Source organism: Chrysemys picta, chromosome 9 (assembly GCF_011386835.1).
Source record: "Chrysemys picta bellii isolate R12L10 chromosome 9, ASM1138683v2, whole genome shotgun sequence".
In the NCBI taxonomy this organism is placed as follows: Eukaryota; Metazoa; Chordata; order Testudines; family Emydidae; genus Chrysemys; species Chrysemys picta.
The window spans coordinates 441,504-467,931 of NC_088799.1; the positions used below are offsets into that span (position 1 = coordinate 441,504).

Consider the following 26,428-nt stretch of genomic DNA (forward strand, 5'->3'; position numbering starts at 1 on the left):
CAGTGGGAGCCGCAATTGGCCGAACCTGCGGACCCGGCAGGTAAACAAACCGGACCGGACCGCCAGGGGCTTTCCCTGAACAAGCAGCGGACCGGCTTTGAGAAGCACTGTCTTAGAGGACTTGGAAAGCTTTTATGCCTACTTAAAGCAGTACTTAACTGTTCTGTAATAGCCTATAATGGGACCTCTATAAAGTTTCTCTTCTATTATCTCTCATTAATTTATAATTATATAAATTGAAAGCGAAATCTGATCGGTTCATGAAAGACACTATTTATTCTAACTAAGTCAAAATAAAAATAGCAGCTAACAACAGCTAGAATATTGTTTACACCTTTGAAACAGCTATGGATTTGCTATAGAGGTAAAGATTCCAAGAGCACCCATTTGTAAATATATTTCAATATTTATATTTCTACATGTTTTCATAGTATCCCATGTTAAATGACAAGCTAAGGAAATTGGTCTTTCAGATAGTAAAAAATGAGTTAATGTAAAAGTTTAATCCAGCTCATCAACAAACAAAAAGAAGCTAAACTCAATTTTAATACAGAACTTTTGAAATCTCCATATTTCCATGGTGCTCAATGTTGCATTAAATATACTCCTTTTCCAAAAATAAGAACAAGTTTCATAAACTTTTCCGTTAAAGTCCCTTTCCTTCTGACCTCTCCAAAAAGCCCACACAAACCAAATCTGTCATCCTACATCCTCTTTAGCTGTGTTTCAATGTGGAATCACTCTCCTACATAAACCTGGCACTGGGAACATTTTTAAAACAGTTACATAGAAATTTTACTTTGTAACAAAGTGTATCCTTTTATATGTAAAACCTAATAATGATAATATTAATGTATATTCCACACATCAAAGAACTGTTCTACTATACACACTTTAATCTCATTTGTAGATTGCTTGTGCAGGATTAAGCATACAAGTATAACACAGTAGTTCTGCTATATAATGAACAGGAGTACTTGTGGCACCTTAGAAACTAACACATTTATTAGAGCATAAGCTTTCGTGGACTACAGCCCACTTCTTCGGATGCATACATATGTATGCATCCGAAGAAGTGGGCTGTAGTCCACGAAAGCTTATGCTCTAATAAATTTGTTAGTCTCTAAGGTGCCACAAGTACTCCTGTTCTTTTTACGGATACAGACTAACACGGCTGCTACTCTGAAACCTGCTATATAATGAATATTTTTCATCTGTTTAAATCCCTGCAATGCATATGTTTAACTGACAATATCCATCCTGTTCATTTGAATTGTCATCTTGCAATTATGTTAATATTTGACAACACCACAATTTTTTTTTTAACTTGACATTGAATTAAACCCTAGCATACTAGCTAGATTTTTCAATGTCACTAATTTAATTTTATATTTTAATGGTTTCCGTTTCAAGTGAGACTATTTAAAAAATGATAGGGCATTTTTAATATAATGAAAATTCCATTTTCATGCATTAATCCTAAAACATATTATGTAAAGCTTTACTTAAAAGATTTAGAAATGAAAAACTGATACACAAACATTACTTAAAGATTACATAGAACATCTATATATTACAGCCTGCTATTTCTGAATTATTAGTAACCATAGAATGCACATACAAAATAATTTCAACAAGTGCTACATTACCTGGGTGGAGCTGACAGCTACTGAAATGCAATCAATGAAACTGTGTCCCCCAGTGAAAAATGCCAGTATCTGCTGCCAACGAGAAGGCTCAGGCTCAGCTCGTAGCTCGTCTATCGAGCCCTTTTTTGCCCACTGCTTCTGCTTTGGGCCTACAAAGCTATGGCTGGAGACAGTGTTGCTGCCTCGATTGGCACGAGAGTACAGGAGCATGTTGTTTCCGAAAATGTAATTCATCTCTGCAGCTCTGCAGGTGGTTGCCAGGCAGTCTTACTTCCCTACCGACTGCACAGCGATGAATGATCAGTAAAAACTGCAGCTAGAATTACAGCAGCATCATTTGTAAATCATGGAAACAACAATCTCTATAACTGAGGCTCATTTTTTTCTCCAAGTTGTATCTATTAGCATGTATATCTTCTATATCTGTCACTCATCTGAGAATGTACTCACTGTTGCAATCAAAAATCAATCAAACTTGATTTTCTTTTGTGCTATTATCCCTTCCAAGGTCTGCAAGGATCAAAAGCTCTTGTTCTTTTATTAGCCAATAACTAGACAGACCGAAATCCAGGAAGTGAGTCGATTAGCAGGTACAGTAGGATGCTATAAGCACTGGACTATGAAGACTCTCTGTGGCTGCCTGAAAAAATGCACTGGGTGGGGAAAGCCTGGATCACAAATTTACCAAGTTTCAATCACTGGCAGTAGTAAAATCCAATTGTATCTTGTCACTGCTTAAATTATAAACATGAACTGAACAAAAACAGAGAACATGCATGTAATTGCACTTTTTCATGAAGTGAAATGTTTTTAACTGAACTAAAATACGCTTAAAGCATACTTACGCAAGACAACATTCCAGAAAAATGCTTACATTTTCATTGATTTTCTTTTCTAGTTAAGCAAATATTTTGCTTTAAAAACAAGGACATAAAGAGGATCGGGAGAGGAGGATATCCATCTTTAATGCAGCACAATCACTTCACTCTACATATTTATATTTAACGTATTTATAGTGCTTTTGGGAATCAAGATTAAAAGCAGGAAACCATTAATTAGCAAAACTAACACTGCATTGCGTCTTACAACTGATAATACACTAAGGTTCTAATCCATATCAACAACGTATGGTTATGGTTATTTTCAAATTTGTTTCAATGAGTACTAATTCCATATTATTTTAACAACTTAATATCTAACAAACTTATACATTTAAAATCTATTTTAATTTTAATGTGTTTCCTCTCCTAGACCTTTTCTTCAAAACAGATGTTTTTAAAAACTCTTCTCTGAAATTCATTGGAAGGCTTAGCTGCTTCTTAATGAAATGAGACTCAGCTGCACTATTGCTACTAGGATTTATGCTTTACTTGCTCTACTTATCTTCATGGACAGAAAGAAAAGCCTCACATAATAAACCTCTAAAAGGTTATTTAGAATAAAAATTAACTTTGAAAATTTACACTTCAGATTTTTATAGCCAGCCATTTATAAAAGATATAGTACACCTCCTCTAATAGTGAGATTGAAATGGATAATAAGGGAATGGAACAAAAATATGAAAGGTCTTAACTTAAGCCTGTCTTATTCATTTATTTATTTATTTGGGGAGGACTGCAGAAAAGTCTACAGTACGTTTCTATAAAAGGTTATTTATAATGATATACAGTCCAGTATAAAAAACTATTTAATAAAATAAAATAAAAGATGTGAAACCACAACCTCCTGACAAACAGTGGATGAATCACCACAACACATACATACAAGGCTACTACACATTAAGAAGCTCAACTACACTTATACTATCTTTGGAATATAGCTGCCCCTCCAATGCACAGAGTATGTTAATGTATATTTTGACAAATCAAATTCCCCTATCAACCGTTTTTTCAAGATATGCACTTTTGCATAATGTATCCTAATGTAAGATCAAGATCTCAACGTTTACAATCACATTATCATCAAGAAACAGGCCATATGTTTATTCAAAAAAAAAGTGGTAACAAATCATTCAACGTAGAATTTATTTCTAGTCCAATGGTCATCTTGTTCATAACTATATTACCACCTGCAGCACTAATATTGCTCAATATAATATCCCATTCAAACTATTTCACATGTAATAAAAGTCAAACTGGAAAAAGAACTAGAAACTAAGGTAGGAAAAGCCACGCTAGAAATATTTCCACCAAAGGTAATATTGATAAACATACAAAAAGCTTATTGATTTAAATGGTTAAACAAAAAATTAGAGCTAACTTGTCTGCCCCCAACACTATGAATGTTCATAAACCAGCACATGTTCCAAAATGCAGAGGTAGCACTGAGAAACAAGATACCAGGATGACATTTAAATGACCATACTTCCCACAACATTGCTTCTTTTAAGATGATATTGCATCTGTATAACTTTCGGCTTTTTTCATGTGGAATATTTTGATCAATTATTACTTTTCCAGTGCTAAAAAATGAATTAATCTGATTATACTGGTAGGAGAAGGGGGAACCAGCAACTTTAATAAAAATAACAAATTCAACAAGTTAAATATAGTAACCTTGACATGATGAAGGATACAATTTATCTTAAGGTTGGAGGTCAACAGCCCTAGAAACATGAAAAAATATTTTGGAACGAGGTCTAGCTCTCCCATAATTTTAAATGTTGAAAATTAAATGGAGAATTGATTTAAATATCAATTATGAAGGCTACAGAGTTCACACACTATGCATTCCTAGTTCATAGCAATTTTAATAGACATCAGATAATACATTGTTTTATATAAATGCAGAATTTTTAACAAGTGCTGAAAAAAATTATCTTTTAATAGGATTCTGTGACAAGCTTTTAAAAAACAACCACAGCATCTGAAGTTTGAAGATTTGTTCACAAGGTTACAAAGACTGTAGTTATTACCCATCTGAAGTCACTGACATTAAATTAGCTACAATGAGGAGTACTTGTGGGACCTTAGAGACTAACAAATTTATTTGGGCATAAGCTTTCGTGGGCTAAAACCCACTTCATCAGATGCATGGAGTGGAAAATACAGTAGGCAGGTATAAATACACAGTACATGAAAAGATGGGAGTTGCCTTACCAAGTGGGGTTTCATTGCTAACGAGACAATTCAATTAAGGTTGAAGTGGGCTATTCTCAACAGTAGACTACCAAGGGAGGGGAAAAAAATCACATTTGTAGTGCTAATGAGGCCCATGTAATCAAGGTGGCCCATTTCAAACTTTTTTTCTCCCTTGGTAGTCTACTGCTGAGAATAGCCCACCTTAATTGAATTGTCTCGTTAGCACTGACCCCCCCCCCCACTTGGTAAGGCAACTCCCATTTTTTCATGTACTGTGTATTTATACCTGCCTACTGTATTTTCCACTCCATGCATCTGATGAAGTTGATTTCAGCATACGAAGGCTTATGCCAAAATAAATTTGTTAATCTCTAAAATGCCACAAGTATTCCTTGTTGTTTTTGTTGACACAGACTAACACGGCTACCACTCTAAATTAGCCACAGTGTCCCTATCTCATTCCATGGATGCAACACTTCAGAACTACAAGGAAAACAATAAAACCATATAGAGGCAACTGAGTTCTAACAGAGTGGGTTCCCTAATTTATACAATAGTCCATATACAGTAATTGCACTCTTACATTCAAAAAATTTACTATAGTGTTTTATTTCCTTTTTTTAAATTAGCATCAAGGCTTTGTGTACTCTATGGTAAAATAGACCTAAATTATCTTAGATTTAAAAGATTTTAATGCCGGACAGACCATTATGATCATTCTACTTGAGCTTAAGCACAACACAGGCTATATTATTTCCCCTTCCATCTAGCTAAACAACTTGTGTTTACACTAAAAGACACAAGATTTGCAGCCTTGATTTAAAAGGACTTCAAGTGACAAAAATCACCACATCTTTAATAACCTGTCCCCACAATTCTGAACAAGTTCCCCAGATTCCCACTAGTGTCACAGAATTCTTCAGTAGCTGAATTTATTTTAAAATTGTGTTTAATTAAATATTAACATTAATAATGATCAACACAGAAATTCAAGTGTTATTTATTTTTATTTTAAATTCCGTTTATTGTACACTGTTCGTACAATGAAACTCAGTTCAAGAGTGTTGACAGAGACCTTATTAAGGGCACAAGAGCAACTATCCCACTGTATAGGAAAGACAGGAAGTATGGCAAGAGAACACCCTAGCTTTATCAGAAGATCTGAATTATCTGAAACCCAAAAAAGAATCCTACAAAAAGTGGAAACTAGGTAAAATTACAGAGGATAAATATAAACAAATAATACAAGTATGTCAGGACAAAATTAGAAAGACCACGGAACAAAATGAGATTAAACTAACTAGGGATATAAAGGGTAACAAGAAAACATTCTGCAAATACATTAGACGCAAGAGGAAGACCAAGGACAGGGTAGGCCCATTACTTAAGGGGGGAGGAGAGGGAGGAACAATAACAGAAAATGTGGAAAGGGCAGAAGTGCTAAATGACTTTTTTGTTTCAGTTTTCACCAAAACGTTTAATAGCATAATGAATGCCTGTGAAAATGAGGTAGGATCAGAGGCTAAAACAGAGAAAGATCAAGTTAAAAACTACTTAGAGAAGTTAGATGTTTTCAAGTCATAAGGGCCTGATGAAATAAATACATCCTAAACTACTCAAGGAGCTGACTGAGGAGATATCTGAAGCATTAGCGATTACCTTCAAAAAGACATGGAAGATGGGTGAGATTCCAGAGGACTGGAAAAGGGCAAATAAAGTACCAGTCTATAAAAGGGGGAATAAGGACTATCCAGGGAATTACAGACCAGTCAGCTTAACTTCAGTACCCAGAAAGATAACGGAGGAAATAATTAAGCAGGAAAGATGTGGACAAACTGGAGAAATTCCAGAGAAGACACCAAAAATAATTAAGAGTCTAGAAAACATGACCTACCAGTGAAGATTGAAAAAAAATTGGTTTGTTTAGTCTGGAGAAGACTAAATGGGGGCATAACAATTTTCAAGTACATAAAAGGTTGTTACAAGGAGGAGGGAGAAAAATTGTTCTCTTTAACCTCTGAAGATAGGACAAGAAGCAATGGGCTTAAATTGCAGCAAGACCAGTTTAGGTTGGGCATTAGGAAAAACTTCCTGTCTGGGAGCTTAAGCACTGAAATAAGTTGCCTACGGAGGTTGTGAAATCTCCAACATTGGAGATGTTTAAGAGCAGGTTATCCTGTCAGGTATAGTCTAGATAATATTTAGTCCTGCCATGAGTGCAGGGGACTGGACTAGAAGACCTCTAGAGGTCCCTTCCAGTCCTAAGATTCTATGATAGTATGATTTTCGATTTATGTGTTGAATATTGTCATTAGATTTCAGGATTCATAATTTATCAACAGGAATGGGGTCATCCCAACCTCTCAGAGCTATTGTTTCAGGCTATCTACATACCAAGGAAGACAATGCAACATTAGTGTACAGCAGGTTCCCATTTTCAAGCTTTCTATACTAAGTGGTACATTAAGAAGGAGTTAGTGTGTTTATTTCCTTCAAGAAAAACTATTATGATTGGACAGATTTATACAGGCAATAATTATTTATAAAAGTGATGTAATTAATTTTTCCTGGATCTTTTTGCACTTTTCCAGATCATGACTGATAATCTATCAGAACAAACAACGTAGGCCATCTTCCATCGTTAACTCTATAGGCTCTCATGAACAACAATTCTATAATCATAACGTGAGAGCCATTGCACAATGGTTATGAATTTTGTTATGATCAAGCTGATTATGCACTTGATAATTTAAAAATTGAATATGGTAATCATATTGAACCTATAAACCATTACCTGCTTCCCTGGGATGTGCTTCTATTTTCCCCCCCTAATAGTACTGAGTCTCTACACGTGAACTATTTCCTCCTCCAAGCCTTATTAAGGCTAATCAATGGCAACCAGCATTTCAATGTCCAACTGCACAGAGTTAAAATATGATTGTAAGCATCAGTGTGACCCAAAGCTATTGGAAAACAAATTGTACCAAGAACCCTCTTACCCTCACCCAAAAAGGACATAATTAAATAAAAACAGTTCACATACTGTTTTGGAGGTAATCTTACTTTCAATATGCACTTCAAATTAATTCTTTACTGCTGTAATAAATAATAAGCATCTCATGTAGCTCTTTTCAACATTCAATTTAAGTATAATACAGCAGAACCTCAGAGTTATGAACGCAAGAATTATGAACTGACTGATCAACCACACTCCTCATTTCGAACTGGAAGTACAAAATCAGGCAGCCACAGAAACAAAAAAAAGGCAAATATAGTACAGTACCGTGTGAACGTAAACTACAAAAACGAAAGGGAAAGTTTAAAAAAGATTTGACAAGGTAAGGAAACTTTGTTTCATTTAAATTAAGATGGTTAAAAGCAGCATTTTTCTTCTGCATGGTAAAGTTTCAAAGCTGTATTAAGTCATTGTTTAGCTGTAAATGTGTGAAAGAACCACCATAACATTTTGTTCAGTTATGAACATTTCAGAGTTTTGAACAACCTCCATTCCCAAGGTGATCGTAACTCTGAGGTTCTACTATAGTGATAATATTTCTTTCTAGTGGCCTAATTGCCTTCCAAAAATTCAAGAAAGAATGGTTCCTGCTCCAAGGAACTCCCAGTCTAAAAAGACAAACAAGTATACAGAGGTTATAGAAGCAAACAAAAAAAAACAGTGTAAATAAAACTGATTAACTGTAAAAGAATACAGAGGTGGGTCTTTAAGAGGGACTTAAATGAGAATAGGTATAGGACTTGAGGATGAGTACAGATAGGTCATGTCATATGAATCGGGGGCTGGGTGGAACAAGGCACAAAGAAGAGAGAAATCTGGGAACACTGGAATTAGAAGGAATAGGAAGTGACCAACAAGGGAGGATGAACAGAGAAGGTCAAAGTTATGTAGCGCTACGAAGATGGAGACAGTAAACTTAAATAAGGTATGGTTGAGTATGGGAGTCAGCAGAGGGATTTGAAGAGGAAATGACATGATCATATCAATGGGCAAGAAAAATTACTTTAGTGCCTGCATTTTATGTGGATTGAAGGGAGGCAATGTGTGAGCATAGAAGGAAAGAGAGGAGAATGATAGTGTGGCATAAAATGCACATCAGTAACTTCTTAAGATTTCAGTGCCATTCAGACCTTCAGGAACAGTACATTAAGGATTACCTAGCTCTCTCTCTTTCCTTGTAGTACATTTTTGCAGCTTCCAAAACAAATTCAAGAAACATGATTTTTTTCTAGCTTTAAAGGAAATGTATATAGTCTGAATGCTGCCTACCTTAAACTTATTACTTGCGAGATTCTGCAATCTATACTGGATATCTATACTGCTGTAACTAAGATCTTGTCTACATGGGAAGTTATTCCAGAATAGCTCCTCCAGGTTAACTCCATGTGTGGACACACTTATTCTGGAATAAGAGTGTCTTATTCTGAATTATCTTAATCTTTGCTAATTAATCAGAGATAAGTGCTTAATTTTGCTAGGCACAGTACAAACACATAACATAGAGATGGTCCCAGCCCCAAAGAGCTTACAGTCTAGAGAAGACGAGACAACAGATGGATGCCACAAGCAGACAAGGGGGATTTTGACAAACAGACAAGAAAATAATGAGACAATACACATCATCTGGAAAGGCAGTGGCCAGAGTATGCCAGATGCCTAGCTAATTTTAAGATTTCTGAAGGCACTGTGTCGGAAAAGAGTTTGGAGGAGGACAATGAGGTATCTTTGTGGATGCTTAAGGAGAACTCACCCATACATGGCAGGTGGCACAAGGGAAAGCACAAAAATGCTTGTTACAAAATGTAACATATGGGTTATGATTGCTGGTATCATTGGCAGAAAGTAGTTGGGAGTCAGTATCTCAATAGCATATAAGAGATAATAGAAAGGGCAAACATAACCCGTGAAGGGCCTTGAAAGCAAAGACAAATAGTTTGTTTCTGATACCACTGAGAAAGGGGAGCCAGTGGAGGGATGCAAAGAGAGAGGTAATGTGTTTGAAATGATGGTGCCAGGAAAATTATCTTTGCAGCTGCACTTTGAATGGATATAGGCAGGGTAAAATGATGTGTCAAGGCCATAGAGCAGTAGTCAGGAAGCTAGATGAGGGCTTAAACCAATGAGTTTCATCTGTGTGGACAGAGAGGAAATCTGGATCTTAGATGTGATGCATGAACAGGAAGGAAGAATCTGAAGATACGGAGAAATGGCTGAGATAAAGACGACATTTAGGTTACAGGACCGACGAATAGGAAGAATGGTGTTGACCACAGTGATTAAGGGAGGGGGGATGGAAGGGAAAGATCAAGACCTTTGTTTTGGACACATTGAGCTTAAACCATGGGCTTGACATCCATAAGGAGATGTCAGAAAAACAGGCTGCTATTTCAGCTTGGACAGGAAGAGACACATCTATAGTGGAAAAGATCTGAGACTCATCAGAACAGAGGTGGTAGCTGAACTTGTGTTTGTGAATGAGACTTCCCAGCATTAAGATGCAGAGAGAAAAGTGAAGACAACCAAGGATGGAGTCTGCTGGAACTCCCACACAAAGTTGGAGTGGGGATGAAGAGGTTACTCTAAATGAAATGCTGAATAAAATGTCACAATATATTTTGTAACTAATGCTAAAAAAAAGGCCAACCTAGCTATTGATGTTTGTAACAATAAACCTGACATGTCTACAACTAAGTAACATAACTAGGGCCCTACCAAATTCACGTCCGTAAAAAACGCGTCATGGACCATGAAATCTGATCTTTTGTGAGCTTTTATCCTATACTATACAGTTTTAATGGGGGAGACCAGCGTTTCTCAAAAAGGGTCTGGGGGAGTCCCAAGGTTATTGTAGGGGTGTCACAGTATTCCCACCCTTATTTCTGCGCTGCCTTCAGAACTGGGTGACCAGAGAGCAGTGGCTGCTGGCCGGGTGCCCAGCTCTGAAAACAGTGCCTCACCAATAGAAGCGCAGAAGTAAGGTTGGCAATACCATACCATGCCACCCTTACTTCTGTGCTGCTGCCTTCAGAGCTGGGCAACGCTGCCTTCAAAGCTGGGCTCCTAGTCAGCAGCCGCTGCTCTTCAGCCACCCAGCTCTGGAGGCAGCACTGCCATCAGCAGCAGTAAGGATAGCAATACTGCAACCCCCCCTACAATAACCTAGCAACCCTCTCCCCCCCCAACCTCCTTTTGGGTCAGGACCCTACAGTTACAACACCATGAAATTTCAGATTTAAATAGCTGAAATCATTAAATTTACGATTTTTAAAATCCTATGACCGTGAAATTAACCAAAACAGACTGTGAATTTGGTAGGGTCCTAAACAGAACTGTAATTCTCATACATTTAACCTACCCAGTTAAAATAAAAAGGAAATAGATACCCCTAAGATACACACATTACTAACGATCAACTACTTGTTTCTTTTAATCCTAAATTTTCAACCTCAGTTAAATGAGCTGAGAGGTTGTTCACATCTTGCAGTGTACATACTACTGCATCACTTGTACTTTCTATATTTAACAGGGACTCTAAAGAACTGTTTATTATACATTGTACTAAAGCGCACATGTTCCAAATAAAGGTTATACATCAATACTTAGAACAAAATTGTTTAGATTATGTACAGCTTCAATATAAATTTGTATTAACATGCCAGAGAAACCTATAGTGTAGCATAACATAGTGTTTTATATCACATTCCCGAAGAACATATATCAAAGCATGAAACTAAAATAGATTTATTCTTGTACATTTAATTGAAATCTTAGCATATTCTATAACAATGACAACTGTAAATGACAATTACATCAAAAAAATTACTTATTTTGACTAAAGACAGCCAACTGCTTGAAAATCTTGTGTGTAAACTGACTAATAATATACATCATCTCTTACCATCAATTAATATAATTAATTGTATCTGGTAAACTAAAATAAGCAGAGCAAACCTAATGGGCTACCTGATTTACTCTATATAGGGAGTGCAACTTTTTCTAGAGAATAACTAAACAAAGTTGGATTTTACAATCAAATCAATATAGAATAAAAGATCCCTTATTTTTAGTGCCTTTAGAGACTCTTTAAAACAAAATTCCAAGGAAGTACAATATTACTACAATGTAAATTTGTATACTCCTAAATATAAGCCGGTATATCTGAAATGTAACAAATCTGTACAACTAGAAAAAGATATAAAATAATTAAAATTAACATCTTTAACACTGCTTGCATATTAAAATTTTAATATAGTTAGAACTGCTAGCTTCATACCCATGTTTTATGCATACTGATCTTGGTCTTGTTATATTATGTTATAAACCATTTCAGTACTTGAATGCTAAGAAATTATCACCAAAGCCCAGCAATACATGCATTAGACATATTTGTAAAGAGCACAGTTCAACAAGAAAAAAGTTATAAGAAATATGCAAGTACAATTATGCTAGCAAATCTATTCCAGTGCAGGAGTATTTGCAGGGTAATAAATTTATAATAAAATATTAACATCATCTCAACTGACGTACCAAAATGTGTAGATTAAACTGTCTGGATTTCCATACATTCTTAATAAATTTCCTGCCCATCTTTTTAGCATGCCACATCGAAATAAACATTCTGAGCTTAATGCAATTTTTGAGTTTTCTTGATGTACCAAAATCACCCAAGTCACTGAAAACCTAGAATGAAGATAAGCAGTTATAAAGATGACCAGATGCTGACTGATGTATCCTACCGCTGTTGTAGTGTCTTAATTAATCTAAGTTCCATCTGTTACAGTTTTTCCATTTTTGTCTCTTCAGATTCTGTTGATTATGCGCATACTAAGAAATGACAGATTTGAACAGCCACTCTAAACCAAATGTTCTATCAGGGGGCAAACAAAGTCAGTTGCATCTTGATTACAAGAAAATATTAAGTAAGCATTTTAATCACAGGCTGCTTCTTAAAAAAATAAAGAAAACCTTAATGATTGCCTTGAATTTGTAATGTATGTATAGCAGAGAAAATAAGCACTCCTTATGGAGCAAATGTGATATAAGAAGAAATAATTTGATCTATTGTTCTGTTATGAACAGTTTAGATGTCAGCAGGTAGTAGAATGGTGCAAATTGTCTGTTCAAAGCTGTGGTGAGCTGAAATGAGGCTTTGTATCACCTGTTAATGACTGAACAAATGAGACTTACTAAACACTAAGGCCTGGTCTACACTAGGCGTTTATGTCGAAGTTAGCGCCGTTAAATCGAATTAACCCTGCACCCGTCCACACTGCGATGCTATTTAGTTCGACATAGAGGTCTCTTTAATTCGACTTCTGTACTCCTCCCCGACGAGGGGAGTAGCGCTAAATTCGACATGGCCATGTCGAATTAGGCTAGGTGTGGATGGAAATCGACGCTAATAGCTCCGGGAGCTATCCCACAGTGCACCACTCTGTTGACGCTCTGGACAGCAGTGCGAGCTCGGATGCTCTGACCAGCCACACAGGAAAAGCCCCGGGAAAATTTGAATTTGAATTCCTTTTCCTGTCTGGCCAGTTTGAATCTCATTTCCTGTCTGGACATCGTGGCGAGCACAGCAGCACTGGCAACGATGCAGAGCTCTCCAGCAGTGATGGCCGTGCAGTCTGGGAATAGAAAGAGAGCCCCAGCATGGACTGATCGTGAAGTCTTGGATCTCATCACTGTGTGGGGCGATGAGTCCGTGCTTTCCGAGCTGCGATCCAAAAGAAGGAATGCAAAGATCTACGAGAAGATCTCTAAAGACATGGCAGAGAGAGGATACAGCCGGGATGCAACGCAGTGCCGCGTGAAAATCAAGGAGCTGAGACAAGGCTACCAGAAGACCAAAGAGGCAAACGGACGCTCCGGATCCCATCCCCAGACATCCCGTTTCTACGAGGCACTGCATTCCATCCTCGGTGCTGCCGCCACCACTACCCCACCAGTGACCGTGGACTCTGAGGATGGGATACTGTCCACGGCCGGTTCCTCAGACATGTTAGGGGACGGGGAAGATGAGGAAGGAGATGAGGAGGGCGAGGCAGTTGGCAGCTCTCACAACGCTGATTTCCCCGACAGCCAGGATCTCTTCATCACCCTTACAGAGATCCCCTACGAAGCGTCCCCAGCCATTACCCCGGACACAGAATCTGGTGAAGGATCAGCCAGTAAGTGTTGTAAACATCTAAACATTTATTTTTAACAAAACAGGAATATTAACAATTAAAAGAATGGGTTGTTCATGATTAGTGTGCCCTAGGCGCTTAACGGTTTAGTAAGGGGCAGTGCAAGTTTTGAAAAGAAATCTAGCAATGTCCGGTTTTCAGTGATTGTCCTGCACAAGCCGCTCTACTGTGTATTCCCTGCTACTGCAGCTACAGTAAAATGCGGTCTATATGTGCGGGGATAGAGCAGTAATCCTCCTGGGACATCTCGATGAAGCTCTCCTGGAGGTAACTTGAAAGCCGTTGCATGAGGTTCTTGGGGAGAGCGGCCTTATTGGGTCCTCCGAAGTACGACACGTTGCCGCGCCACGAGATTATCAGGTACTCGGGGATCATTGCTCTGCACAGCAGGGCGGCATACGGCCCTGGTCTTTGGAGGCTTTCCCGGAGCATTCTCTCTTTGTCGCTCTCGGAGATCCTCATCAGGGTGATGTCGGCCATGGTGACCTGCTTTTAATTAGGTAGGGGAATGTTAGTGTTGGGACTGCTTTCCCGTTCCTTTACAGAACTGTCACCGCTGGTTTGCAGCCACGCGGTGGAGGCGGGAGAGGGGCAGCCGAAAGGGATCATTCCCGGGGACAGCCGCGAGGGGGTGGGACAGGGGCAGAGTTCCCGCTTGCCGGATTGCTGGCAGCAGGGACTGACATTGATTTAAATGTGAAATGAGGCCAGTGGTAATATAAAAGTTTTAAACTGCCACAAGTGTACGGCTTACCATGTCTGCCTGCAACAGAAATTCCGTTGTGCTGCCTCGCTTCTCAAATGTGCTGTTCAAGACCCCAGGCACAGAATGCGAAGGCCGAGAATTCGACCTTGTGCTGAGTGCGCATGTGAAAGGTGCTGTGCATGGTCTTGTTCACAGAGAAAGACTATGTTCTTTGTTCACAACTACATTTATCTTTCAGAGGAATTCACTCCCTTTTTCCCATTTCCACAGCCCCGTCTGCGACTGTCTCACAACCTAGCCTGGAATCACACTCCCAGAGGCTAGCGCGGATTAGGCGTAGGAAGAAGAGGACACGGGAGGACATGTTCTCTGAGCTTATGGCCTCTTCCCAAGCCCAGGCAGCACAGCAGACCCAGTGGCGGGAGAACTTGACCCGAATGCACCAAGCCAACATGGATCGGGAGGAGAGGTGGCGGCAGGAAGACCAGCAGGCGACTCAAACGCTGCTTGGACTACTGAGGGAGCAAACGGACACGCTCCGGCGCCTTGTGGATGTTCTGCAGGAACGGAGGCAGGAGGACAGAGCCCCGCTGCAGTCCATCTCTAACCGCCCTCCCCCGCCACCAAGTCCCATACCCACCTCACCCAAAGTGCAAAGAAGGAGAGGCGGCAGAGTCCCTGCTAACTCTCACTCCACCCCTGCAGAGAGCTCTAGTAGCAGAAGGCTCTCATTTCCCAAAATTTGAAAAGTTCTTTCCTTCCCGCCTGACACAAGCCCACGTCCAAGTTTCACCTCCCAATGCCATGTGTAGTTGATAATAAAAAATTCGTTTCTGTTAACTACTGTTTCAATCATGTTCTTTTGGAGGAGGAGGGGAAAGGGGGTTGGAAATTGGACAGGACAGTCTCCTTTGGCAGGGTACATAGTCGGGGGCAGGCACAGCAGCAGGGCACATACACAGTGCAGTGATGCAGTGACTAGTTGCCCCGGTTAGTCTGGGAGGTTGTTTTGATGTAATGTTGGGGGGGGTGGGTTGCTCTGTGACTTTGTGGCGGGGGAGGGCAGTTACAGATCTTAAGCGCCGGTCCTTAGACAGGATCACAGAGCCACACAGCATGGGATCTGTAACCGTCCTCCCCCTGCCACAAAGTCAAATAGACCTCCCATACACACAGTCCCGATCAGGAGGGGTGACAGGCTCCGTTGAAACAAGCATCCCACCGCAGCGGAGCCTGTCAATCCTTGAGTTTAGAAGCTGCATTCGCATCACAACACTAGACCCGCCCCGCACCACAGTCTGCGTCCCAGTTTTAAAAAATTCCCGCTAAAACAGTATTAAAGAAAACGGTGTGCTTTAACAAAGTAGAACTATTTTTATTTCGACACGTGTGTTGGAGGGGGGGTGAAGGGGGTATGTAACTGGATAGGATAGTCAACATTACCTGGGTAAAGAAACGGGGGCAGGTTTAGCTTCTCAGTACACAAACTATAAAATCACAGGTTACCCTGCTCACTCAGGAACTTTGCTTTCAAAGCCTCCCGGATGCACAGCGCTTCCCGCTGGTCTCTTCTAATCGCCCGGCTGTCTGGCTGTGAGTAATCACCAGCCAGGCTATTTTCCTCAACCTCCCACCCCGCCATAAAGGTCTCCCCCTTGCTCTCACAGAGATTGTGGAGCACACAGCAAGCTGCTATAACAATGGGGATATTGGTTTCGCTGAGATCACAGCGAGTCAGTAAGCTTCTCCATCTCCCCTTGAGACGGCCAAAAGCACACTCCACCACCATTCTGCACTTGCTCAGCCGGTAGTTGAAGAGTTCTTTTTCAGTGTCCAGGGCGCCAGTATAGGGCTTCATGAGCCAGGGCATTAGCGGGTAGGCTGGGTCCCCGAGGATGACTATAGGCATCTCCACATCCCCAACAGTTATTTTGTGGTCCGGGAAGTAAATACCTTGTTGCAGCCGTCTAAACAGACCAGAGTTCCTGAAAACACGAGCGTCATGAACCTTGCCCGGCCATCCCACGTAGATGTTGGTAAAACGTCCCCTGTGGTCCACCAGTGCTTGCAGCACCATGGAAAAGTATCCCTTTCGGTTAATGTACTGGGTGGCCTGGTGGTCCGGTGCCAGGATAGGGATGTGAGTTCCATCTATGGCCCCACCGCAGTTTGGGAATCCCATCGCTGCGAAGCCATCTATGATCGCCTCCACGTTTCCCAGGGTCACTACCTTTGGCAGCAGTACATCAACGATTGCCTTCGCTACTTGCATCACAACAACCCCCACGGTAGATTTGCCCACCCCAAACTGGTTCGCGACTGACCGGTAGCTGTCTGGCGTTGCAAGCTTCCACAGGGCTATGGCCACTCGCTTCTGTACACTCAGTGCAGCTCGCAACCGGGTGTCACTGCGCTTCAGGGCAGGGGACAGCAACTCACAAAGTTCCAGGAAAGTTCCCTTCCGCATGCGAAAGTTTCGCAGCCACTGGGATTCATCCCAGACCTGCAGCACTATGCGGTCCCACCACTCAGTGCTTGTCTCCCGTGCCCAGAATCGCCGTTCCACGGCATCAACATGACCCATTGCCACTGTGATGTCCTCGGCGCTGGGTCGCCTGCTTTCTGACAGGTCTGTGCTACTCTCAGACTTCAGGACATCACCGCGGTGCCGTAGCCTCCTTGCCTGACTTTTCTGCATCTGCCTCAGGGAAACCTTTATGATAAGCTGCGAGACGTTGAGAGCGGCCACAACTGCAGCGATGGTCGCAGCGGGCTCCATGCTCGGAGTACAGTGGCGTCCGCGCTGTCAATGACTGGAAAAGCGCGCGAACTGTTTTCCCGCCGGCGCTTTCAGGGAGGGAGGGCGGGAGTGATGGACGGATGACGACAGTTTCCCAAAAGCACCCTCGACTCATTTTGTTACCCAGAAGGCATTGCCGGCTACACCCAGAATTCCAATGGGCAGAGGGGACTGCGGGAACTGTGGGATAGCTGACCACAGTGCACCGCTTCGAATGTCGACGCTATCACCGTTAGTGTGGACGCACAAAGTCGAATTACTGTCCTTAGTGTGGACACACACGTTCGACTTTGCAATATCGATTACAAAAATTCGATGCAAGTAAAATCGAACTACTCTCGTAGTGTAGACAAGGCCTAAGTAAAAGCTGTACATGCTGCTTATTCAAAATACAAGAGACATATGAACACATTTTGTGTTTCTGCACAGCACAGCTCTCACAGATCTAATTAAACAGATACAAAAGGTGCAACTTAGGCAGATGAGGGTAGTAAAACAAGGAATATACAAAAAAATGTGTGGTTTGTACTGTTTTTTTCCTGTGGATTACCAGGTATCTGTCCTTTAAGACCAAGTTTTGAGTGGAGTCCAGGACTGCTCCAGTGAAGGTAATCCTCTGTGCAGACTGGAGAGAGGATTTCTCCCTGTTGTTTAACAGTCCCAGAGATTGCAGAAGGTTGCATATGTAAGGAATCATAAGAAAGAAATTCCACTGAGAGCTGGACCTTAGGAACCAATCATCCAGTTATAGGTAAACAAATATGCCCTGGCATCTCAGGTGTGCAGCTACCACCAAAAGGCACTTTGTAAAGACTTAGTGATGTAAACAAGACAAATTGAAAGACGCGGAACTAGTAGAGGCTTGCCCCTACACAGAACCTGAGGTACTTAATACAGGTGCATCTGATTGCCACATAGAAAAAGATTTTCTTTAAGTCGAGAGCCGCATACCAATCTCCCTGGGACAAGAAAGGAATGATGTCCCCTAGTATGAGCATCCTGAACTTGAATGTTTATGAATGTGTTGAGGTTTCTAATGTCAAGGATGTTCTCGGGGATTAGGAAATAACAGGAGTGGAACCTCTTTTCCTAGTTTTCGTGTGGAATCTCCTCTATGGCTCACCTTTGTAGGAGGGAATCCACTTCCTCTAATACGATTCTCTCATGAGATGGCTCCCTGCAGAGGGAGGAAGAGGCTGAGGGAAACAAGATGCTCTAATGAATTCTATCAAATAATTGTCGTGGATGGTGACCATCACCCAATGATCAGAAGTAATCCTGCAACAGATACCATCCACATAGAAGAGATGAGGTCCAAAGGAATGGAGGCAAGAGCTCCAAATAACTAAACTATCCCATCAAAATTACTGGTTGGAAACCAATGCTGAGGGCTGTGCTGACAAGTCATGAGGGATCCTGCCCTTTTAAACTGCTGACATCTTTTATTGGAAGCAGATTTAGAAAAGGAAGACCACTCATACCACCATTGAGGCTGCATCCTTTCTTGCAGAAAGGAAATTTACTTTCGGAAATTGAATGTTAGGTAAGGTCTCCTTGCAGAGAATGAAGACTGAATAATCTCTGAAGATTAGCCAGTAATGTAAGAGGCTTTCATCTTCTCTAAAATTTTCTAATTCCTGTCATTAAGATGACTGCCTTCAAAAGGGAGGTCTTCAATCTTCTTTTGTGAGTCAGGAGTGACAGCAGGGTACCTTAACCAGGAGATACCACCTTAACCACTCTCAGACACTCTGCTCTGAGAGTGTAACATTAGCACTCATCACTTTACCCAAATGCATGGTGTGTTCATATGTCAAATGTACTTTCCAAAAATTCAATATAATTACAGAGGGTCCTGTGGCATCTTTAAGGCCTGGTCTACACTACGGGTTTAGGTCGACTTTAGCAGCGTTAAATCGAATTAAGCCTGGACACATTCACACGACGAAGCCCTTTCTTTCGACTTAAAGGGCCCTTTAAACCGGTTTCTTTACACCACCTTCGACGAGGGGATTAGCGATAAAATCGGCCTTTGCGGGTCGGAATTGGGGTAGTGTGGACGGAATTCGACGTTATTGGCCTCCGGGAGCTATCCCACAGTGCTTCATTGTGACCGCTCTGGACAGCACTCTCAACTCAGATGCACTGACCAGGTAGACAGGAAAAGCCCCGCGAACGTTTGAATTTCATTTCCTGTTTGCCCAGCGTGGAGAGCACAGGTAACCACGCAGAGCTCATCAGCACAGGTAACTGTGATGGAGTCCCAGGATCGCAAAAGAGCTCCAGCATGGATCGAACGGGAGGTACGGGATCTGCTCGCCATATGGGGAGATGAATCAGTGCTAGCTGAACTCCGTAGCAGTAAAAGAAATGGAAAAGTATTAGAAAAGGTCTCCAAGGCCATGAAGGACAGAGGCCATAACAGGGACACACAGCAGTGCCGCGTGAAAATTAAGGAGCTACGGCAAGCCTACCACAAAGCCAGAGAAGCAAATGGAAGGTCCGGGGCAGAGCCGCAAACTTGCTGCTTCTACGCGGAGCTGCATGCAATTCTAGGGGGTGCAGCCACCACTACCCCAACCGTGTGCTATGACTCCGTCAATGGAGAAACACACAGGGAAGAGGGTTCGGGGAACGAGGAAGATGAGGATGGAGGTACTATAGGTAGCTCACAGCATCAAGGAAGCGGAGAAACCGGTTTCCCCAACAGCCAGGATATGTTTGTCACCCTGGACCTGGAACCAATAACCCCCAAACTCACCCAAGACCCTCAGGGCACACAGGAGACCTCTGGTGAGTGTACCTTTGTAAATATTACACATGGTTTAAAAGCAAGCGTGTTTAATGATTGATGATTAATTTGCCCTGGCAATCGCGGCCAGTACAGCTACTGGAAAAATCTGTTAACGTGTATGGGGATGGAGCGGAAATCCTCCGGGGACATCTCCAGAAAGCTCTCCTTCATGTACTCCCAAAGCCTTTGCAAAAGGTTTCTGGGGAGGGCTGCCTTATCCCATCCGCCATGGTAGGACACTTTACCACGCCAGGCCAGTAGCACGTAGTCTGGAATCATTGCATAACAAAGCATGGCAGCGTATGGTTCCGGTGTTTGCTGGCATGCAGACAACATCCATTCCTTATCTCTCTTTGTTATCCTCAGGAGAGTGATATCATTCACGGTCACCTGGTTGAAATGGGGTGATTTTATTAAGGGGACATTCAGAGATGCCCGTTCCTGCTCTTCTGAACAGAAATGTTCCCCGCTGTTAACCACGCGGTAGGGGGAGGGGTCAAGTGATCATCCCAGAGAATCGGGTGTGGGGGGGGGGGGGGGGGTGGTTTACTTGGGTTTGTGCTGCATGTTAACCCGGAAACCGCAGCCCCTCCTTTTAAAATGAAAACCCATTTTAAATGGCCAACCCAATTCACCCTTGATATGGGAAATGCGCTGCTGTTTGAAACCATTCCCACATGTTAAGAAGGTTAAAAAAGCCAAAAGACTGTGGCTTACCATGGCTGCCTGCAAGCCGAAATCTGTTGCCTGGCACTGCGTGAGTGATCTCTCATACCAAACCGGCAGGCAGAGGAAAAATGCGACCTTGTAACGAAAGAGGGTACCCATTGTTCTCTAAAATGTATCTTTTTTAACCACCTCTCCCTTCTCCTCCACCAGCTGCAACTGTTTCTCCTTCGCAGAGGCTAGTGAACATTAGAAAGAGAAAACGGAGGACGCGGGACGATATGTTCACGGAGCTCCAGATGTCCTCCCACGCTGATAGAGCACAGCAGAATGCGTGGAGGCAGTCAATGTCGGACATGAGAAAAGCACAATATGAACGAGAGGAGAGGTGGCGGGCTGAATGGCGGGATGAAAAAAGCAAGTGGCGGGCTGAAGATGATAGGTGGCGTCAGCTTGCAGACAGACGGCAAGAGTCAATGCTCCGTCTGCTGGAGCATCAAACTGATATGCTCCAGCGTATGGTTGAGCTGCAGGAAAGGAAGCAGGAGCAGAGACCGCCGCTACAGCCCCTGTGTAACCAACAGCCCTCCTCCCCAAGTTCCATAGCCTCCTCACCCAGACGCCCAGGAACACGGTGGGGGGGCCTCCGGCCACCCAGTCACTCCACCCCAGATGATTGCCCAAGCATCAGAAGGCTGGCCTTCAATAAGAGTTAAAGTTTTAAAATGCAGTGTGTCCTTTTCCATCCCTCCTCCCCCACCCATCCCAGGCTACCTTGGCAATTATCCCCCTACTTGTGTGAGGAATTAATAAAGAATGCATGAATGTGAAATAACAATGACTTTATTGCCTCTGCAAGCGGTGCTCGAAGTGGGGAGGGGAGGGTGGGGTGGTTGGTTTACAGGGAAGTAGAGTGAACCGGGTGGGGGGGGGGTTGGAGGGTTCATCAAGGAGAAACAAACAGAAGTTTCACACCGTAGCCTGGCCAGTCACAAAACTCGTTTTCAAAGCTTCTCTGATGCGCACCGCGCCCTGCTGTGCTCCTCTAACCGCCCTGGTGTCTGGCTGCGCGTAATCAGCGGCCAGGCGAGTTGCCTCAACCTCCCACCCCGCCATAAATGTCTCCCCCTTACTCTCACAGATATTGTGGAGCGCACAGCAAGCAGCAATAACAATGGGGATATTCTTTTTGCTGAGGTCTGAGCGAGTCAGTAAGCTGCGCCACCGCGCTTTTAAACGTCCAAATGCACATTCCACCACCATTCGGCACTTGCTTAGCCTGTAGTTGAACAGGTCCTGACTCCTGTCCAGGCTGCCTGTGTACGGCTTCATGAGCCATGGCATTAAGGGGTAGGCTGGGTCCCCAAGGATCACGATAGGCATTTCAACATCCCCAACGGTTACTTTCTGGTCCGGGAAGAAAGTCCCTTCCTCCAGCTTTCGAAACAGACCAGAGTGCCTGAAGACGCGAGCATCATGTACCTTTCCTGGCCATCCCACGTTGATGTTGGTGAAACGTCCCTTGTGATCCACCAGGGCTTGCAGCAGCATTGAAAAGTACCCCTTGCGGTTTATGTACTCGGTGGCTTGGTGCTCCGGTGCCAAGATAGGGATATGGGTTCCGTCTATGGCCCCACCACAGTTTGGGAATCCCATTTCAGCAAAACCATCCACTATTGCCTGCACGTTGCCCAGAATCACTATCCTTGATATCACCAGGTCTTTCATTGCCCTGGCAACTTGGATCACAGCAGCCCCCACAGTAGATTTGCCCACTCCAAATTGATTCCCGACTGACCGGTAGCTGTCTGGCGTTGCAAGCTTCCACAGTGCTATCGCCACTCGCTTCTCAACTGTGAGGGCTGCTCTCATCCTGGTATTCTGGCAATTCAGGGCAGGGGAAAGCAAGTCACAAAGTTCCATGAAAGTGCCCTTACGCATGTGAAAGTTTCGCAGCCACTGGGAATCGTCCCACACCTGCAGCACGATGCGGTCCCACCAGTCTGTGCTTGTTTCCCAGGCCCAGAATCGGCGTTCCACGCCATGAACCTGCCCCAGTAACACCATGATTTCCACATTGCTGGGGCCTGTGCCTTGTGAGAGGTCTATGTCCATGTCAACTTCCTCATCACTCTCTTCGCCGCGCTGCAATCGCCTCCTCGGCTGGTCCGGGTTTCGCCTTGGCATGTCCTGGCTCTGCATATACTCCAGGACAATGCACGTGGTGTTCATAGTGCTCATAATTGCCGCGGTGATCTGAGCGGGCTCCATGATCCCAGTGCTAGCTATGGTGCCTGGTCTGAAAAAAGGCGCGAAACTAGTATCTGACGGACCAGGGGAAGAAGGGAGGGCGGGAGGGCTGAGTGACGACATGACGTACAGGGAATTAAAATCAAGAAAGGTGGCTGTGCATCAGGAAGAAACACAAACAACTGTCACACAGAATGGTCCCCCCAAAGATTAAACTGAAAATCCTGGGTTTAGCAGGCCGTTGATTTGACGGAGGGAGGGGCAAGCAAATGAATACAGAACAAATCTATTTTTTACATCTTAAGACGACGGTGCAGCATGACTGATAGCCCTCGGCATCTTCTGGGTGCTTGGCAGCAAATACTGGGCGCTTGGCAGTTAGTGTACTACGATGGCCTTCAGGCCTATTGCACGATCTGCTGCTCAGGGAAGACTCTGCTAATGTGCGATGATCCAACTTGTAATAGGACGGTTACCAGTCGTAATACACCATCTACTGCCAAAAGGCAAAAGGCAAGGGGCTGGTGCAATGCAGCCCTACGGCTGCCAGCCCCACAGCTGCCAGCACCCAGATCGCCGATGAAGGCTACCAGTCATGTTGCACCGTCTACCGCCAAAAGGCAGTTAGCTGCTGCTGCTGTGTAGCAATGCAGTCCCACGTCTGCCGGCACCCAGATGACATATGGTGACGGTGAGCTGAGCGGGCTCCACGTTTGCCGTGGTATGTTGTCTGCACAGGTAACCCAGGTAAAAAGGCGCGAATCTATTGTCTGCCGTTGCTCTGACGGAGGGGGAGGGGCCTGACGACATGTACCCAGAACCTCCCGCGACACTGTTTTGCATCATCCGGGCATTGGGATCTCAACCCAGAATTCCAAGGGGCGGCGGAGACTGCGGGAACTGTGGGATAGCTACCCATAGTGCAATGCTCCGGAAGTCGACGCTAGCCTCGGTACTGTGGACGCGGTCCGCCGACTAGAGCACTTAGAGCATTTTATGTGGGGACACACACAATCGGCTGTATACAACCGATTTCTATAAAACCGGCTTCTATTAATTCGACCTAATTTCATAGTATAGACATATCCATAGACTAACAGAAGTATTGGGAGCATAAGCTTTCATGGGTAAGAACCTCACTTCTTCAGATGCAAGTAATGGAAATCTCCAGAGGCAGGTATAAATCAGTAGGGAGATAATGAGGTTAGTTCAATCAGGGAGGGTGAGGTGCTCTGCTAGCAGTTGAGGTGTGAACACCAAGGGAGGAGAAACTGCTTCTGTAGTTGGACAACCATTCACAGTCTTTGTTTAATCCTGATCTGATGGTGTCAAATTTGCAAATGAACTGGAGCTCAGCAGTTTCTCTTTGGAGTCAGGTCCTGAAGTTTTTTTGCTGTACAATGGTTACCTTTACATCTGCTATTGTGAGGCCAGGGAGACTGAAGTGTTCTCCTACAGGTTTTTGTATATTGCCATTCCGGATATCTGACTTGTGTCCATTTATCCTCTTGCGTAGTGACTGTCCACTTTGGCCAATGTACATAGCAGAGGGGCATTGCTGGCATATGATGGCATATATAACATTGGTGGACGTGCAAGTGAATGAGCCGGTGATGTTGTAGCTGATCTGGTTAGATCCTGTGATGGTGTTGCTGGTGTAGATATGTGAGCAGAGTTGGCATCGAGGTTTGTTGCATGGGTTGGTTCCTGAGTTAAGAGTTGTTATGGTGCGGGTCGTGGTTGCTGGTGAGAATATGCGTAAGGTTGGCGGGTTGTCTGTGGGCGAGGACTGGCCTGCCTCCCAGGGTCTGTGAAAGTGAGGGATCATTGTCCAGGATGGGTTGTAGATCACTGATGATCATCAGACAACCCGCCAACCTTAAGCATAGTCTCACCAGCAACCACGCACCGCACCATAACAACTCTTAACTCAGGAACCAACCCATGCAACAAACCTCGATGCCAACTCTGCCCACACATCTACACCAGCAACACCATCACAGGACCTAACCAGGTCAGCTACAACATCACTTGCACGTCCACCAATGTTATATATGCCATCATCTGCCAGCAATGCCCCTCTGCTATGTACATTGGCCAAACTGGACAGTCACTACGCAAGAGGATAAATGGACACAAATCAGATATCAGGAATGGCAATATACAAAAACCTGTAGGAGAACACTTCAACCTCCCTGGCCACACAATAGCAGATGTAAAGGTAGCCATCTTACAGCAAAAAAACTTCAGGACCAGACTCCAAAGAGAAACTGCTGAGCTCCAGTTCATTTGCAAATTTGACACCATCAGATCAGGATTAAACAAAGACTGTGAATGGCTATCCAACTACAGAAGCAGTTTCTCCTCCCTTGGTGTTCACACCTCAACTGCTAGCAGAGCACCTCACCCTCCCTGATTGAACTAACCTCGTTATCTCCATACCAATTTATACCTGCCTCTGGTGATTTCTATTACTTGCATCTGAAGAAGTGAGGTTCTTACCCACGAAAGCTTATGCTCCCAATACTTCTGTTAGTCTTAAAGGTGCCACAGGACCCTCTGTTGCTTTTTACAGATTCAGACTAACACGGTTACCCCTCTGATAATATAATTACAACAGATTGTCCTTGTAATATAAAAATTAAAAAGGTGAAAACTGTACTAGTTTAATAGCATTCAAACAAGACAAAAAATAATTACAAAGTAACGTGGTAATAAAAAAAAGACATGGCATGGTATCTAGACATAAATCTAATGGAAGATATTTTCACCGTGAGGTTCTGGTTGCTTTAGACCTTACTTCTAATATCCTGGATATTCCTCTGCAGATCAAAAGACAGTGTCTGAGTCCAAGTAGTCAAATAGAATGGTGTTACACCAGTGATTAATTTGACCATTTCAAAACATTTTGCAGTTGTTTCTTACTCAACTCTTTTCATTTGAATCTTTGCAACTGTTCTCATTTTAAGGTTTATAAAATTATTTTCCTTATTGTTCTTAAGATATCTATCACAGATCTCTTCTGGCAATAGCTAATTGTTGCTGCTTATACTTCTTTTTTTTACATGAAAACAAATACATTCACTTTTCAATTTACTGAAAAGAGCCAATCTTAATTCATGCATTTGTTATAGTAAGAGATGCTGACGTCCTCTGCTGAAGCAACACCACCTAGTGGCTGATCTCTCTGAAAATGCATTGACATCAATTACACTGAAGTCAAAATTACTCTAATCAAATTTTGTATCATAGGAGTTTTCAGTATTTTCAATATTTCTA

At 42.8% G+C, this 26,428-nt stretch overlaps 2 protein-coding genes across 19 annotated transcripts in view; one reads left to right on the top strand and one right to left on the bottom strand.

Moving 5' to 3' along the window:
- DLG1 (discs large MAGUK scaffold protein 1) overlaps positions 1-26,428 on the bottom strand; it is a 360,872-nt gene that overhangs the window by 233,953 nt on the left and 100,491 nt on the right. Inside the window, exon 1 of one of the 18 annotated variants that reach the window (XM_042842930.2) lies at positions 1,650-1,925. The exons of the other annotated variants lie outside the window; for them this stretch is intronic. Coding sequence (XP_042698864.1) covers positions 1,650-1,883 — 234 coding nt within the window. The 5' untranslated portion in view covers positions 1,884-1,925. Of the gene's footprint in view, positions 1-1,649; positions 1,926-26,428 lie in introns of those variants that run through there. 18 annotated transcript variants of the gene reach the window in all.
- On the top strand, positions 13,216-15,479 carry LOC135973612 (uncharacterized). The gene is made up of 2 exons (XM_065557451.1): positions 13,216-13,915; positions 14,910-15,479. Exons 1-2 carry the CDS (start codon positions 13,339-13,341, stop codon positions 15,383-15,385), a joined length of 1,053 nt encoding a protein of 350 aa, XP_065413523.1. The 5' UTR covers positions 13,216-13,338; the 3' UTR covers positions 15,386-15,479.

Excerpts from the sequence above, each read along its gene's own strand:
- LOC135973612 (XM_065557451.1), top strand. The coding sequence starts at position 13,339 with ATGCAGAGCTCTCCAGCAGTGATGGCCGTGCAGTCTGGGAATAGAAAG. Across the intron at positions 13,916-14,909 it reads ATCTGGTGAAGGATCAGCCA|CCCCGTCTGCGACTGTCTCA; the intron begins GTAAGTGTTGTA and ends CCATTTCCACAG.